Source organism: Brachyistius frenatus, unplaced genomic scaffold (genome assembly GCF_029030835.1).
Source record: "Brachyistius frenatus isolate BFR_SWC_R1_liver_20210118 unplaced genomic scaffold, ASM2903083v1 Contig_190, whole genome shotgun sequence".
NCBI lineage: Eukaryota > Metazoa > Chordata > Actinopteri > Embiotocidae > Brachyistius > Brachyistius frenatus.
The window spans coordinates 210,270-222,991 of record NW_027210789.1 but is presented as its reverse complement, the minus strand read 5'-3'; the positions used below and the strand labels follow the sequence as shown (position 1 = coordinate 222,991).

Below are 12,722 nucleotides of genomic sequence, written 5' to 3'. Positions count from 1 at the left end.
TACTCGGTATATAATAAATCTTATTAACCCAGTGAACCTGTCAAGGGAACACTGGTTGTACGTCACAGCGTGAAGACGTGAGTAACTAAATGATTGTAAAATAGCTTCTTTTTTAAAAATTCTTTTTCTTCTTTTTTTTTTTCATCTTGGGTTCCTCTTGTGGAATAAAATGACAAAAGAATTTTTCAAATATTTGTTGCCAGAATATACCGTGAATTTGAACACACTCACTTCTGTATACTCTCGTACAATGCATGGGCGCACACGCATACACCCCATTCTGTCTGTTCCTATATTTCCACATGGAGCTCTCTCCCTTCGGCACCCTGTGACGATGCGCGCGCACACACACCAACAAATCTACACACACATCACTGAAACTCAGCCACACGTGACAATGGAGAGACGTGGAATGCTGGTCACCCTGAAACCAGAGATGCACGTCTATATTTTTTTTTCCCTTTCATTTACTACATTTCTTGGCTGTCACTTGGACTGGCTGGATTCCGCAGGGCACCAAGCTCCAGATAGTCTCCACAAGAGGAAGACATTCTGAAGTTCTCCTTTAATGCAACACTGTGCTCATGTCTGTTTTAACAGCTACTTTCAAATTTGTATTTCAATCATCTTGAGTGGTTGCACATCTCCAGCTAAGGTGAGTAAAATGTTCGCATGTGCTATTTCGGATTTGACTCTTTATTTTAGAGGTAGAATTTAGAATATTAGATCATGTATTTGTTGAGTAATATATGATTTAGGACTTCTGTTCATGGACAAAACAAAAATGAGTAAAACGTTTAGCCAGAGACGGCGATCACAGAATAGGAACAAAGTACCTACATGGAAAACATCATGACAAAGAATATTGCTATAATTTCTTGTTGAACCCCTTTTTGTGATTATATTAAGATATTTATTTTATCCACACTGTCACAGGAAACATTGAGACACCATGTGAACTAAACCACTGGAAGAGCCATCACTGAAGCAACCAATTTCGTTCAGCGATCTTTATCTACCTCTGTCTGTCTCTGGCCATATTCCCAGCCACAGCACTTTGCCCCTCCTCCATCCCTGACATTTACTTCGCCCACTCCAAATTTGTCTTCATGGAGGACTATGATGTGGACATGGATGAGGAAGAGGAGGGAGAAGTATTCACCAGAAAGGCCACACCAGGCCACTGGTGGGAGGACTCTGATGGAAACTGTGACATACAACACCAGGGAGGAGGAAGAGGCTGCATGGTAAACAGCCGCAGTTGGGCCGAGGAGCTCCAGGATATCTTTGCACCACAGGCAGGAGACTGTTACACTGGAGGGCGAACCAGGCTGTCCAGCATCTCTGTGAGTGATTGACTGTCTTTTATTACACAGAAACTAAATGAATCCATTTGCTCTAACTACATTCACCATAAGAAAATAGAGTGGATCAGAATCAAAGAAGTAATTCAGCACAAATCCAAGTTTCGCTAAATAAATGACCTAAAAGAAAAACAGACAAGAGTCTGAAGTGAAAAATCTTCTTAAAATCAAAAGCCGACACAACAGCATTTGCAATCTATGCGGTGCTCTGTTTGTGTTTTTAAAATGTATATGTGTGTAGATGCGGTGACAATGGTATATACATTGCATACATTACCTGAGAGAAATTCCTGGCATGAAGAGGCTGGAGTACATTTAGCCTGATGATGATGAAGGATGAGAGATGACTCAAAATGTTACGTTGTTTAATCAGCCCACTGCTGCGTGCGTGGGTGTGTGAGTGTGTGTGTTGTGAGTGTGTGCGTGCATGCATGCTTGCGTGCTTGCTATATATATATATACCTATATATATATATATATATATATATATATATATATATATATATCTATATATATATATATATATATATGCATGCATCTATCTATCTATCTATCTATCTATCTATCTATCTATCTATCTATCTATCTATCTATCTATCTATCTATCTATCTATCTATCTATCTATCTATCTATCTATCTATCTATCTATCTATCTATCTATCTATCTATTATCTGTGTTTGTTTATGCACAACACATGTCCCATGTGCTTCCTTGTCTCTATTACGGCTCGTCACACTTGGATCTGTGATGTGGAATGAGGCTTGAGGAGATTCCTTTAGGAGACAAAAACAAACAGATAACGTGCAATTAAAAATTCCCAGCTCTGCTTCGGGCCAGTGGGCAGATGCAGATGCCATGTCAGCGTTGCTGAAAAGTACTGACATCTAGTTGAGGACTTTTTATTAATCAGCCGTGGCCTCTTATAATTGGTTTGTTTTCCAGTGTTTCATTTTCATCCATCAGACTATATTTGGCCTGGCCTTTTAGCCCACCATACATCACCTTGTCATGCAACTTATCATCTGCCCTTATTTCTGTAAATCAATAAGGTCTGTCTCCTACATGAAAACAGATATTTTCAGGAGTTATTTGTTCCTTTATTTCCAATCAATGAAATCTGAAGAGACGCCCAGAGACAAAAAGCAAGCGAGGAAGATGGAGGAACAGATAAGAGATCAGGAAAGCAGTGGCAGCACTGAGCAGCTCTGTCTCTCCCCTCCCTCCTCCATTTCTCTCTCCTCCTCCGCTTCCTGTCTCTTCCGACTCTTTCCTCTCCTGCTCCCACATTTCCCCCTCCTCCTCCTCCTCCTCCTTCTCGTCCTCCTCCTCTCTCTGCTGCCTCTCCCCTCCTCCCCTCTCCGCTCTTCCCTCCCTCCCGCCCTCGCTCTCCTGCACGGAGCTGCAGTATATGAGAGGGTCTCCTGGGTCTAGCTTCACTGCAGTGTAGAGGAAAGCAGGACGGCTCTTTTAGTGCGATGCGCTGAAGGATGGTGCACCAGGAGAAACGCATTTACCAGGTGTGTGAATTGTTGTTTGCTTGTGTTAGTGTGTATCTGAGGGTGTAGCATATGTGGCATGATATTTCCAGGTAGACATGATAGGTATCCATCATGGGTGTGCTGCTGTAGAGAAATCAGCCATACTGGATGAGTGGAGGGGAGAAAAGGGAGTGGGTGTGTCAAATGTAATTTTTCCTTGTGTATCTCTTAGTTCCTACATAGCTTTCGTAAAATTGTAATCATCTTGCTGTCTCATAATTGATATTTATGTAATAATACAAAATGCTGTGTTCCGTTTTTCATAAATCATTTTACACCATTTCCGCTGACAATAATTGGCTGTAATAACGTGCATTTGCTAAACCACATACTTTCTTCCTGAGGGGCAAAATATGTTGTGTGTAAATTCTTGTGTGTGTGTGTGTGTGTGTGTGTGTGTGTGTGTGTGTGTGTGTGTGTGTGTGTGTGTGTGTGTGTGTGTGTGTGTGTGTGTGTGTGTGTGTGTGTGTGTGTGTGTGTGTGTGTGTGTGTGTGTGTGTGTGTGTGTGTGTGTAGACGTCTGCGAGTTAAGAGGACATCCGGTTGTCTGAAGTGGGTGAGCAGGGTGGCAGATTGTTGGTTAGGAAAGTGAAGGCGTTCAAGTGATTTATGCTCTTACATCACAGCCTCATCTAATGATGCGTCACGCAAAAAGAGGGTGCGTGTGCGTGTTGGGTCAGTTTTGAGGTTATTTAAAGAGAACGCTGACACACGAGAGAAACGTTCCTAATTTTGTAGCTGTTATTCAATGCCTGTGGTTGAGGAGAATGTTGCCACAAACACACGCAAATGAAGGCAGCCTCAAGATACGAGAGCATTTGGCACAGTTCCATCATATAAAAATACTTTCTTCATGGTGCTAGAATAGCTTCAAAGTGGAAGCTGAGATGAGGTGAAAACAAAATACAAGATTCAGGGAGGGATGCAAACTGAAGAAATACAGGAAGGAAAGGAGGAGGATGGAGAAAGGGGGCTAAATTCATACCGAAACAAAGAAAACAACCTTTACCATTAAATAGAAATAAAAAAGAGAAGATGTTAGTAAAGACTGACGAGCCACCTACAGGAAGTAGTGAAACACCAGCACAGAATGACGTGGCATTTTAAATCAGCAGCACTCATGATGAAATGTAAATGGACAAATTAGTCGGAGAAGACAATTATTGATGAACATTAGGTAAATATTATAGTCCTGTTATTAGTAGTGATTACCAAAGACCTTAAAGATTTGTTGGTTGTTGTGATTAGTTAAAGGAAAAGGGGGGGAAAAAATACTTAGTGTCTTTAGGTCTGGTGTGTGCACCTGGAAGGAAAAGGCAAAAATAGCTTCCCTCTATGTTGAAGGAATGAATGAATGTTGACAGAATCTGCCAGATTAACTTCACAGGAGCTGTAGTCTATCCCAGGATGCATCTGGTGAGTGACAGGTTACATCCTAGACAGGTTCTCAACAGGCAGTCTATAACACAGCAAACACACACAGAATAAATGCTCTCGTTCATACATGGAAGAAAATGTAGAGTTTTCAACCTGACCTGCATGTCCCTATTTAGAGCATTTCAACCTGCCACATCGGTGCTCCTAATCAGGTTGCAAGTGTGTTTATTATAAAAAAAATCCCCCCAAAAAATCAAAGGATGAGTGTCAGCTGTGCACACTATTTCAATTTAAGATGAAGAAGGAGAAATGCCCAAAGAACTGATTTCTGAACCAGAGAATGGTCTTCCATTTTGGTACAAGTGTGTGGCTCTAATTTAAGGACCCATCTACACACTTAACCATTCTTTCTGTGAATACTGGCCCACAGGATGGCAGCACAGGAGCTGCACATTGATTCATATTCTTTGTCGTCTTGGGTTTTTCTTGGTTTCTGGCAGGCCCAGAGGAATGACAGAGAGTCCATCAGGCAGAAACTTGCCCTTGGCAGTTTCTATGACGACGAGCCAGTCATCTACACCAGCTGCAGCAAAAACGGCCTGTCCTCCCGGTGGGTTTGAATTGTTTGTGTGTGTGTGTGTGTGTGTGTGTGTGTGTGTGTGTGTGTGTGTGTGTGTGTGTGTGTGTGTGTGTGTGTGTGTGTGTGTGTGTGTGTGTGTGTGTGTGTGTGTTAGTGTGTGTTAGTGTTAGTGTTAGTGTTAGTGTTAGTGTTAGTGTTTGATCAATGTAGCCTTTTGAAGGCCAGCACCAATATTACTGTGTTGTCGCTGCTGGTAGCTGGCACTTTTGATGTTTAAATCGTTTAGATTTTATTGTTAGATGAATGGCAAGGAAACAGTGAGGTGCCCTAGATTCAACTAATTACTGATTCATAGAAAATATTTTATTATTATTTTATTTCAGAACCTAAATATAAAACATAATTTTAGATTTTGTAGACTTTAATTGTTGATTATATATGGAACCTTTCTTAAGATACCCTGCCACCGAACTAAACTGAACTAAATACCTGCCATGTATATTGGCAAGGCAATGATTTAATATTGGTCTAACTGCGTTTGGGTGTATGCATGTGAAACACAGTCTTTGGTTGATGTTAAGTTGATGTCTAATGAAAACCATGCCTCTCCAACTTTGGGGATTTCTTTATGGGTTATGGAGACAAAATTGCCTTAAAAAAAAACCTCACTTATAATCTGAAAAATGGTCAGTTCTCACAAAATGTCAAACTTTCTGTTTCACAAGATAGAGAAACGTGGTGTTTGAGGACAGAAACATAATGTTATCCAGTTAACTAGTGCTTCGAGATGCAAAGCATCAATCATGAAAACGACTGAGTTAAGATTTTAAGAGCCAGGAGAGGGAGCTATTCAGCAGCTCACGTTATCAACTAAGAACAATAAACTATGAACAAACTAATTAAAAAAAACAACAACTTTGGATTGGCTTGATGGCTCAATGTCGGTGTTGAGTGCAACTGACAGTAAGTGACAGCAGGTTTGCAAAAGTCTATTTAGAGGCAGTGACTCAGGAGAGCATGGCATTGCTTTCATTGCAAATATGCAAAATGATCATGTGTCATGTCTTTAAACAAAGGAATGAGTGAGTGAGTCATTTAGATCACAGACATGCAGATAGAAAGTGGAAGGCTTCCCAGAAAGCCTCAGTCGTGTTTACAGTCAGTCCGAGGGACATCGAACTTAATAAAGACGGATTTATGATCGATAGTAGAAAAAAGAAACATGACAGTTTGTGTCACAAAGGACATGGCACAGTAGTTAAGACAGACACATGTCCCAGCTTCGTGAGTCAGAAACATTTTGAAGATCTCATGGGATATAGTTTAGACATGAAGGGACTAATGCTTAAATGAGATTTCCCTTTCAAATTTGTGCTACCAAATTGCCCCCCCCCCAAAAAAACATAAAATATGAACATATTGTCACAATTTTCCCATTTCTGTGATATTATTTTGCATTATTGTTGTAGGGACTTAGTCTTCCCTTTTTATCCCCTAATGTATGTACAAGTCATTTTGACATGTACTAACCTACGTAAAAGTGCAATACAAATTAAATTCAACTAGTTCTTAAATAATATATTGTACTTTAAAGTCTTTATTCAAAAAAATACAAATATATAGGGATGTGTTACACAGTAGGTCTGACATACAATCAAACAAAAGCAAATTATGTTTCCCATGAAAGTGATATTTCATGTTAGTAATTGAGGTTTTGGACACTCACAAACACGCGCACGCACATACACGCTGTAAGAAGTTCCATTAGGTTACATCAGACACGAGATGGTTAACCAAAGCCAGGGCACCTTCAGCAGAACTCTTTCTTTTCATCACAACTTCACCTGCGTCAACTATCTACCTCTTTAAAGTTTTCCATGCAATACTCGTCACTTTATTACAAACAGGGCTGCCCCCACAATACTTGCTGCTGTTTGAGGAAGTGCATGTCTGTCTGTTTCTGAAAGAGGAAGTGATGCCTGATTTAAGTCCACAGCTGTGATTGGTGGAATTTGAGTCATGTGATCTCATTTGGAGGAAAAGGTGCATCCTCCTGGGTTCAGTTTGGTGTGGAAATTCCACCACCATCCCGTCCAAATCATGGGATGTTGTATAAGTAATTGTTCTCATCCTAGTGTAGGAGGAGGGTGCTTTGTTTTGTTAGGTTCTTTTAGATTGAGTATCATAATCTGGAAATTAATGATTGGTGTTTTGAGCTCCTGGAAAGGCTGAGGTTCAGGTTTCAGTGGTTTTTGTGAAACTGCAGTGATGTTATGTCACTGGCTTTATTCATTTCCTTAAGTTTTGATTCAGGCGGCACGGTGGTGCATTGTCGCCTCACAGTAAAAAGGTTCGGGGTTCAAATCCGGGCCTGGGCCTTTCTGTGCGGCGTTTGCATGTTCTCACTGTGCCTGCGTGGGTTCTCTCCGGGTACTCCGGCTTCCTCCCACCATCCAAAAAACATGCATCTCAGGTTAATTGGTGGTTCTACAAAATGCCCTCAGGTGTGAATGAGAGCATGAATGGTCTTTGTTTCCGTCTGTCTCTATGTGTTGGCCCTCTGATGGACTGGCGACCGGTCCAGGGTGTACCCTGCCTTCGCCCAAAGTGAGCTGGGATAGACTCCAACCCCCCCCCCCCCCCCGCCCCCACCGTGACCCTGTTCAGGAAAAAGCGGGTATAGATAATGGATTGATGGAAGTTTTTATTCCTAAAGTTATGTCACAGTTTGTGATATTACTGATGTCAACGTACCTCATTGACCAAAGACATAAGGAAGCCCAAGCATAACACCAACATATAAACTCTGAATATGTCATCTCAGAACTACAGTGCATCCGGAAAGTATTCACAGCGCTTCACTTTTTACACATTTTGTTATGTTACAGCCTTATTCCAAAATGGATTAAATTCATTTTTTTCCTCAAAATTCTACATGCAATATCCCATAATGACAAAGTGAAAATAGTTTGTTTAAATTTTTTGCAAATCTATTAAAAATAAAGAACGAAAATATAACACGTACATAAGTATTCACAGCCTTTGCTCAATACTTTGTTGAAGCACCTTTGGTAGAAATTAAAGCCTCAAGTCTTTTTGAGTATGATGCTACAAGCTTGGCACACCTATTCTTGGGCAGTTTCTCCCATTCTTCTTTGCAGGACCTCTCAAGCTCCATCAGGTTGGATGGGGAGCGTCGGTGCACAGCCATTTTCAGATCTCTCCAGAGATGTTCAATCGGGTTCAAGTCTGGGCTCTGGCTGGGCCTCTCAAAGACATTCACAGAGTTGTCCCGAAGCCGCTCCTTTGTTATCTTGGCTGTGTGCTTCGGGTCGTTGTCCTGTTGGAAGATGAACCTTCGCCCCAGTCTGAGGTCCAGAGCGCTCTGGAGCAGGTTTTCATCAAGGATGTCTCTGTACATTGCTGCATTCATCTTTCCCTCCATCCTGACTAGTCTCCCAGTTCCTGCCGCTGAAAAACATCCCCACAGCATGATGCTGCCACCACCATGCTTCACCGTAGAGATGGTATTGGCCAGGTGATGAGCGGTGCCTGGTTTCCTCCAAACATGACGCTTGGCATTCAGGCAAAAGAGTTCAATCTTTGTTTCATCAGACCAGAGAATTTAGTTTCTCATGGTCTGACAGTCCTTCAGGTGCCTTTTGTCAAACTCCAGGTGGGCTGTCATGTGCCTTTTACTGAGGAGTGGCTTCCGTCTGGTCACTCTACCATACAGGCCTGCTTGGTGGAGTGCTGCAAAGATGGTTGTCCTTCTGGAAGGTTCTCCTCTCTTCACAGAGCAACGTTGGAGCTCTGTCAGAGTGACCATCGGGTTCTTGGTCACCTCCCTGACTAAGGCCCTTCTCCCCGATCGCTCAGTTTGGCCGGGTGGTTCCAAACTTCTTCCATTTACGGATGATGGAGGCCACTGTGCTCATTGGGACCTTCAATGCTGCAGAAATTTTTCTGTACCCTTCCCCAGATCTGTGCCTCGATACAATGAGTGTAATGGCAAAGGCTGTGAATAGTTATGTACATGTAATTTTTTTTTTTTTTTTTTCATTTTTGAATTTTAATAGATTTGCAAAAATTTCAATTTTTTTTTATTTCACGTTGTCATTATGGGGTATTGTGTGTGGAATTTTGAGGGGAAAAATGAATTTAATCCATTTTGGAATAAGGCTGTAATATAACAAAATGTGGAAAAAGTGAAGCGCTGTGAATACTTTCCGGATGCACTGTACATCACAGACATTAATCTACTCCGACTATCTACTACTTTTCAGAGAGGGGTACCCATGAGAGTTAGGAACCTTGCTGCAGAGATTTGTTTCCATATCATTAGTGTGTTTGAACTCTTATGTTGTTGATTTAGATGGAGTTAAAGTCAGGGCTCTAGTTAATTTCTTCATCACTCAAGTACATTTTTTTATGTCTTCCTCTGGACTGTTAAAGTTGTATCATAATTTATTATGTGCAGTGCAGTAACAATAAGAATTTCATGAATTGGGAAAAAAATTAGCCTTAACATAATTTCTCATAGCCTAAACTTTGGTATGTGGACGGGGATGTCCTTTTTGTAGTATTTTACCAAAAGGTTTGCTCAGCCATTATTCCCATGAGCATTTTTAAAAGGTGTCATTTGTTTGGTGTATTAGTTTTATCTTTGCCAAGGAAAAACACTTGAATAATGAAAGAAAACCAACCCTCTTTCCATTGTGTCTGGATTCTGGTGCAGCTATTAAACATTTTCACAAGAGTTTTACATTTTTGTGAAAATTTTATTATTTAGCTAAATCAATTGAGTAATTATTCCTTTCTGCAAATTCTGCAATTTTCTTTTTGCCCCAACATTCTCTGGCCTTTCCACTCCTTTCTTCATAAATGACTAGGTACAATCATATAAGACGACTTTAGGGTCATCGTTTTGAGGATACATATAAAGGCCCAAATACTCTTCAAGTCCTGCATTTCATTTACATTGTGGTTGTGTTTGTGTGCAAACAGGAACAGAACAATTAACAGGTTGTTTTCTTTTTCCATCCGTAGGTTTCATTTTGACCATAAAGTGGTTTTCAGTGCCGCTGACACCTGAACTGTCTTTCCTCTCAGGCTGCAGAGTGGGGTGAACTTGCAGGTATGCTTTGTTAACGACAGCAGCAGCGACAAAGACAGCGATGCCGAGGACAGTAGGACAGAGACCAGTCTGGACACACCGCTCTCACCTGTGGTATGAGATAGTCTCTGTGTGCTATTGTGTATGTGTTTTATGTGGGTTTAAATTACGTCCCATGACTCTCACCATGTAAGGGAACTGCGCTGGGTGTTTCCTTATACTATCACCTCTCTTACTTCCTGCACAGAGCAAGCAGAGCTCATCGTTATCGGACCGGGACACAGCAGAGGAGGACTCGGATCCGTTGGATGACTGTGGCGGGTTTTGGCGGGTGCAACGAAGGCTGCAGGAGGAGGCCCGGGTGGCGTTGGCTCTGGCTCGACCCATGGCCCGCATGCAGGTGGAGGTGGAGAGGCAAATCCAACTGCACAGACGTTCACCTGTGGCTGACTTGGTTAGTCGGAGAAAAGAGGACAAGGGATTCATGTGAAATGCAACCAAAAATGCAATTTATGAAATGATTCAGAATGCATTCTCAGGGTAAAGAGTGTGAATAGAATGACAGTAAGCTGCTCTCATAGGAAACACAATTCAATAAAAATGACATAAGGGACTTCTGTGGTGTGAATAGAAGGTCAGCAGTCAGCTTCCTTCTGTGGGTGAGTGAGTGACCAAGAGAAAGCCCCTGAAACTCGTAAACCAAAGCGAAGCAAGTTTGTCTTGCTATTGATGGATTACGTCTGTTTACAAACTCAAATAGACAGATCCAGTTCACTTTGATCAACACTGAATAACACTGTCTTTATTCACTTTCAAAGACATTTTTCACATTTTGACATGCAGCAATTTCCTGTCTGTGTGTGGTTATTTATGCAGCTTCCCCACCTGCCCCACATCAGTGAGGGCTTAATGAAGAGGAATCTGAGGCGAGGGGACATGAGAGACATGAGTCTCGGACAGCTGCAAGTCATTACAAATGACTTGCATTCACAGATTCAGAGTGAGTAGGGCACGCATGCACATACACACAGGACACAAACCTCACTGCAAGTATTTGAAAAAGCCAACGAACCTCCTCCTCAAAATGAACTTCAAAAAACAGTTATAGTTCAAAATATGGAAATTTTGAAACTATTTTCACAGTTCAGGCTCCCAAATTCTCCTGCTCGCCTCCTAAATTTCACTATAGACAACAATTGTGGTCTTTATAACAATTTATTGGACTTGAGTTTATTGCATCTAACACAGGTTTAAATGAAGAGCTGGTGCAGTTGCTGCTGCTGAGGGATGAGCTGCATGTGGAGCAGGACGCCATGCTAGTGGACATAGAGGACCTCACCAGGTGAACCACCCTTACCTACCACCTTTTTCCATCTGCATTATCAGTCAAATTGAGCAGTCCATACGAGCCGTATTTGGACCTGTACAGAATGTCCTGTGTTCTTTTTAATGTTCTTCTTGTCTTTGTTGTGACAGGCATACACACAGCCATCAGCGGCACCAGGCAGAGAAAGCTCTCTCTAAATAAACACCCTGTCCACACGTGTGTCTGTCTGCACGCCGTCCAACCTCCCACTCCACGGATTGTCACTAGTGTTGCTAATGAAACTCCATCTGTGCTGTCTGTTTCTGGAGAAGTGAATACAGCAGATAGTATTAACCCCCACATAATATAATGCACCATATGATGCTCTCTGAGAACCTCAAACCAAGATGTCTAAAAGAAGAACATCACTGATTTCTGTATGGACACAGACAAGTGTGTGCAGGCTTTTCACTTCCACTCAACGTGATTAATCATGCCATATTTCATAGAATTAGGGGAATCTTAAACTTAAATCCATCCCCGACCTTTATTTACCTCTCAGCAATTTTGCACAGTACACTCGTTTATGTTAATGCTGTGTTGTGAGAGCACCGGCACACCTTATTTCTACGGAGAGTAATCACCTCTATAAATCGACTACACCTGAATGAAACCCATGAACAAGAACTTGGTCCTTTATCCGTCTCTATAATAATCCTGAGGGTTGATCGGTTCATATATATATATCATTTATTTCACGAGGAGCACTGTGTTATTGCTGTTTATCACTGGAATTCACTATCAAGCATCAAATATTGTTGCAATAGAAACTTATAAACAGTCTGTATGTGTTAAAATGCTGCAGCAGTTTTTTTATTTAGACACAAAACTGGATATAACTATGTAGCTGCTACAGTGTCCACCTGCTTTAAAAACGTATTTAGAGCTTTACTTGACAACATTTGAACTTAATTTTGACAGATTTGTGTTGTTTAATTGATCTGAGCAGATAAACACACAAAATAAGTTCAAAAAGGAAAAGTGGAGGCATCTTAAACATGATGAGCCTCTATAAAAATATGCAATGTCATTTTTGTTATGCTTAATCTACTAATGCTAACAAATAGTAAACATAAGAAATGTAAAACAAGAATATCAATAAATCACAGCCTAAGCATATATCTATTTTATCTGTTGAAAAGGTTTATGGACACACTGTGTAAATGTTAAAGGATACTTTATTATAAGGAGGAAGAAAATGCTTTGCTGTGATTCAATGCTTTCACACTAAGCTTTTTAAGAATGTCATTTATCACAAAGTTAAACATTGTTTTTTTTTATTGTTTGCTTCATTAATAAATGTAATGTATGATTGTAAAAACATCCATTAATAAATGTTTCAAGTGTGTGAACTTTGCTATAAATTTCCGATTACAAGA

At 40.9% G+C, this 12,722-nt stretch overlaps 1 protein-coding gene across 2 annotated transcripts; it reads left to right on the top strand.

Annotated features, from left to right (window-relative positions):
* The first annotated feature begins 1,055 nt into the window (after positions 1 to 1,055).
* On the top strand, positions 1,056 to 12,691 carry LOC138632627 (schwannomin-interacting protein 1). 2 transcript variants are annotated; one of them, XM_069718348.1, is made up of 7 exons: positions 1,056 to 1,346; positions 4,782 to 4,891; positions 9,974 to 10,091; positions 10,225 to 10,431; positions 10,854 to 10,977; positions 11,226 to 11,319; positions 11,454 to 12,691. In XM_069718348.1, the coding sequence occupies exons 1-7, from the start codon at positions 1,110 to 1,112 to the stop codon at positions 11,503 to 11,505; spliced, it is 942 nt and encodes a 313-aa protein (XP_069574449.1). In that variant the 5' UTR covers positions 1,056 to 1,109; the 3' UTR covers positions 11,506 to 12,691. The 2 variants fall into 2 exon arrangements, with proteins under 2 accessions (XP_069574449.1, XP_069574448.1); XM_069718347.1 differs by lacking the exon at positions 1,056 to 1,346 and adding an exon at positions 2,756 to 2,883.
* The last annotated feature ends 31 nt before the right edge of the window (positions 12,692 to 12,722 follow it).

Coding starts and splice junctions, on each gene's coding strand:
- LOC138632627 (XM_069718348.1), top strand. CDS start 1,110: ATGGAGGACTATGATGTGGACATGGATGAGGAAGAGGAGGGAGAAGTA. Junction 1,347..4,781: donor CCAGGCTGTCCAGCATCTCT/GTGAGTGATTGA, acceptor GGTTTCTGGCAG/GCCCAGAGGAATGACAGAGA. Junction 10,978..11,225: donor CTTGCATTCACAGATTCAGA/GTGAGTAGGGCA, acceptor CATCTAACACAG/GTTTAAATGAAGAGCTGGTG.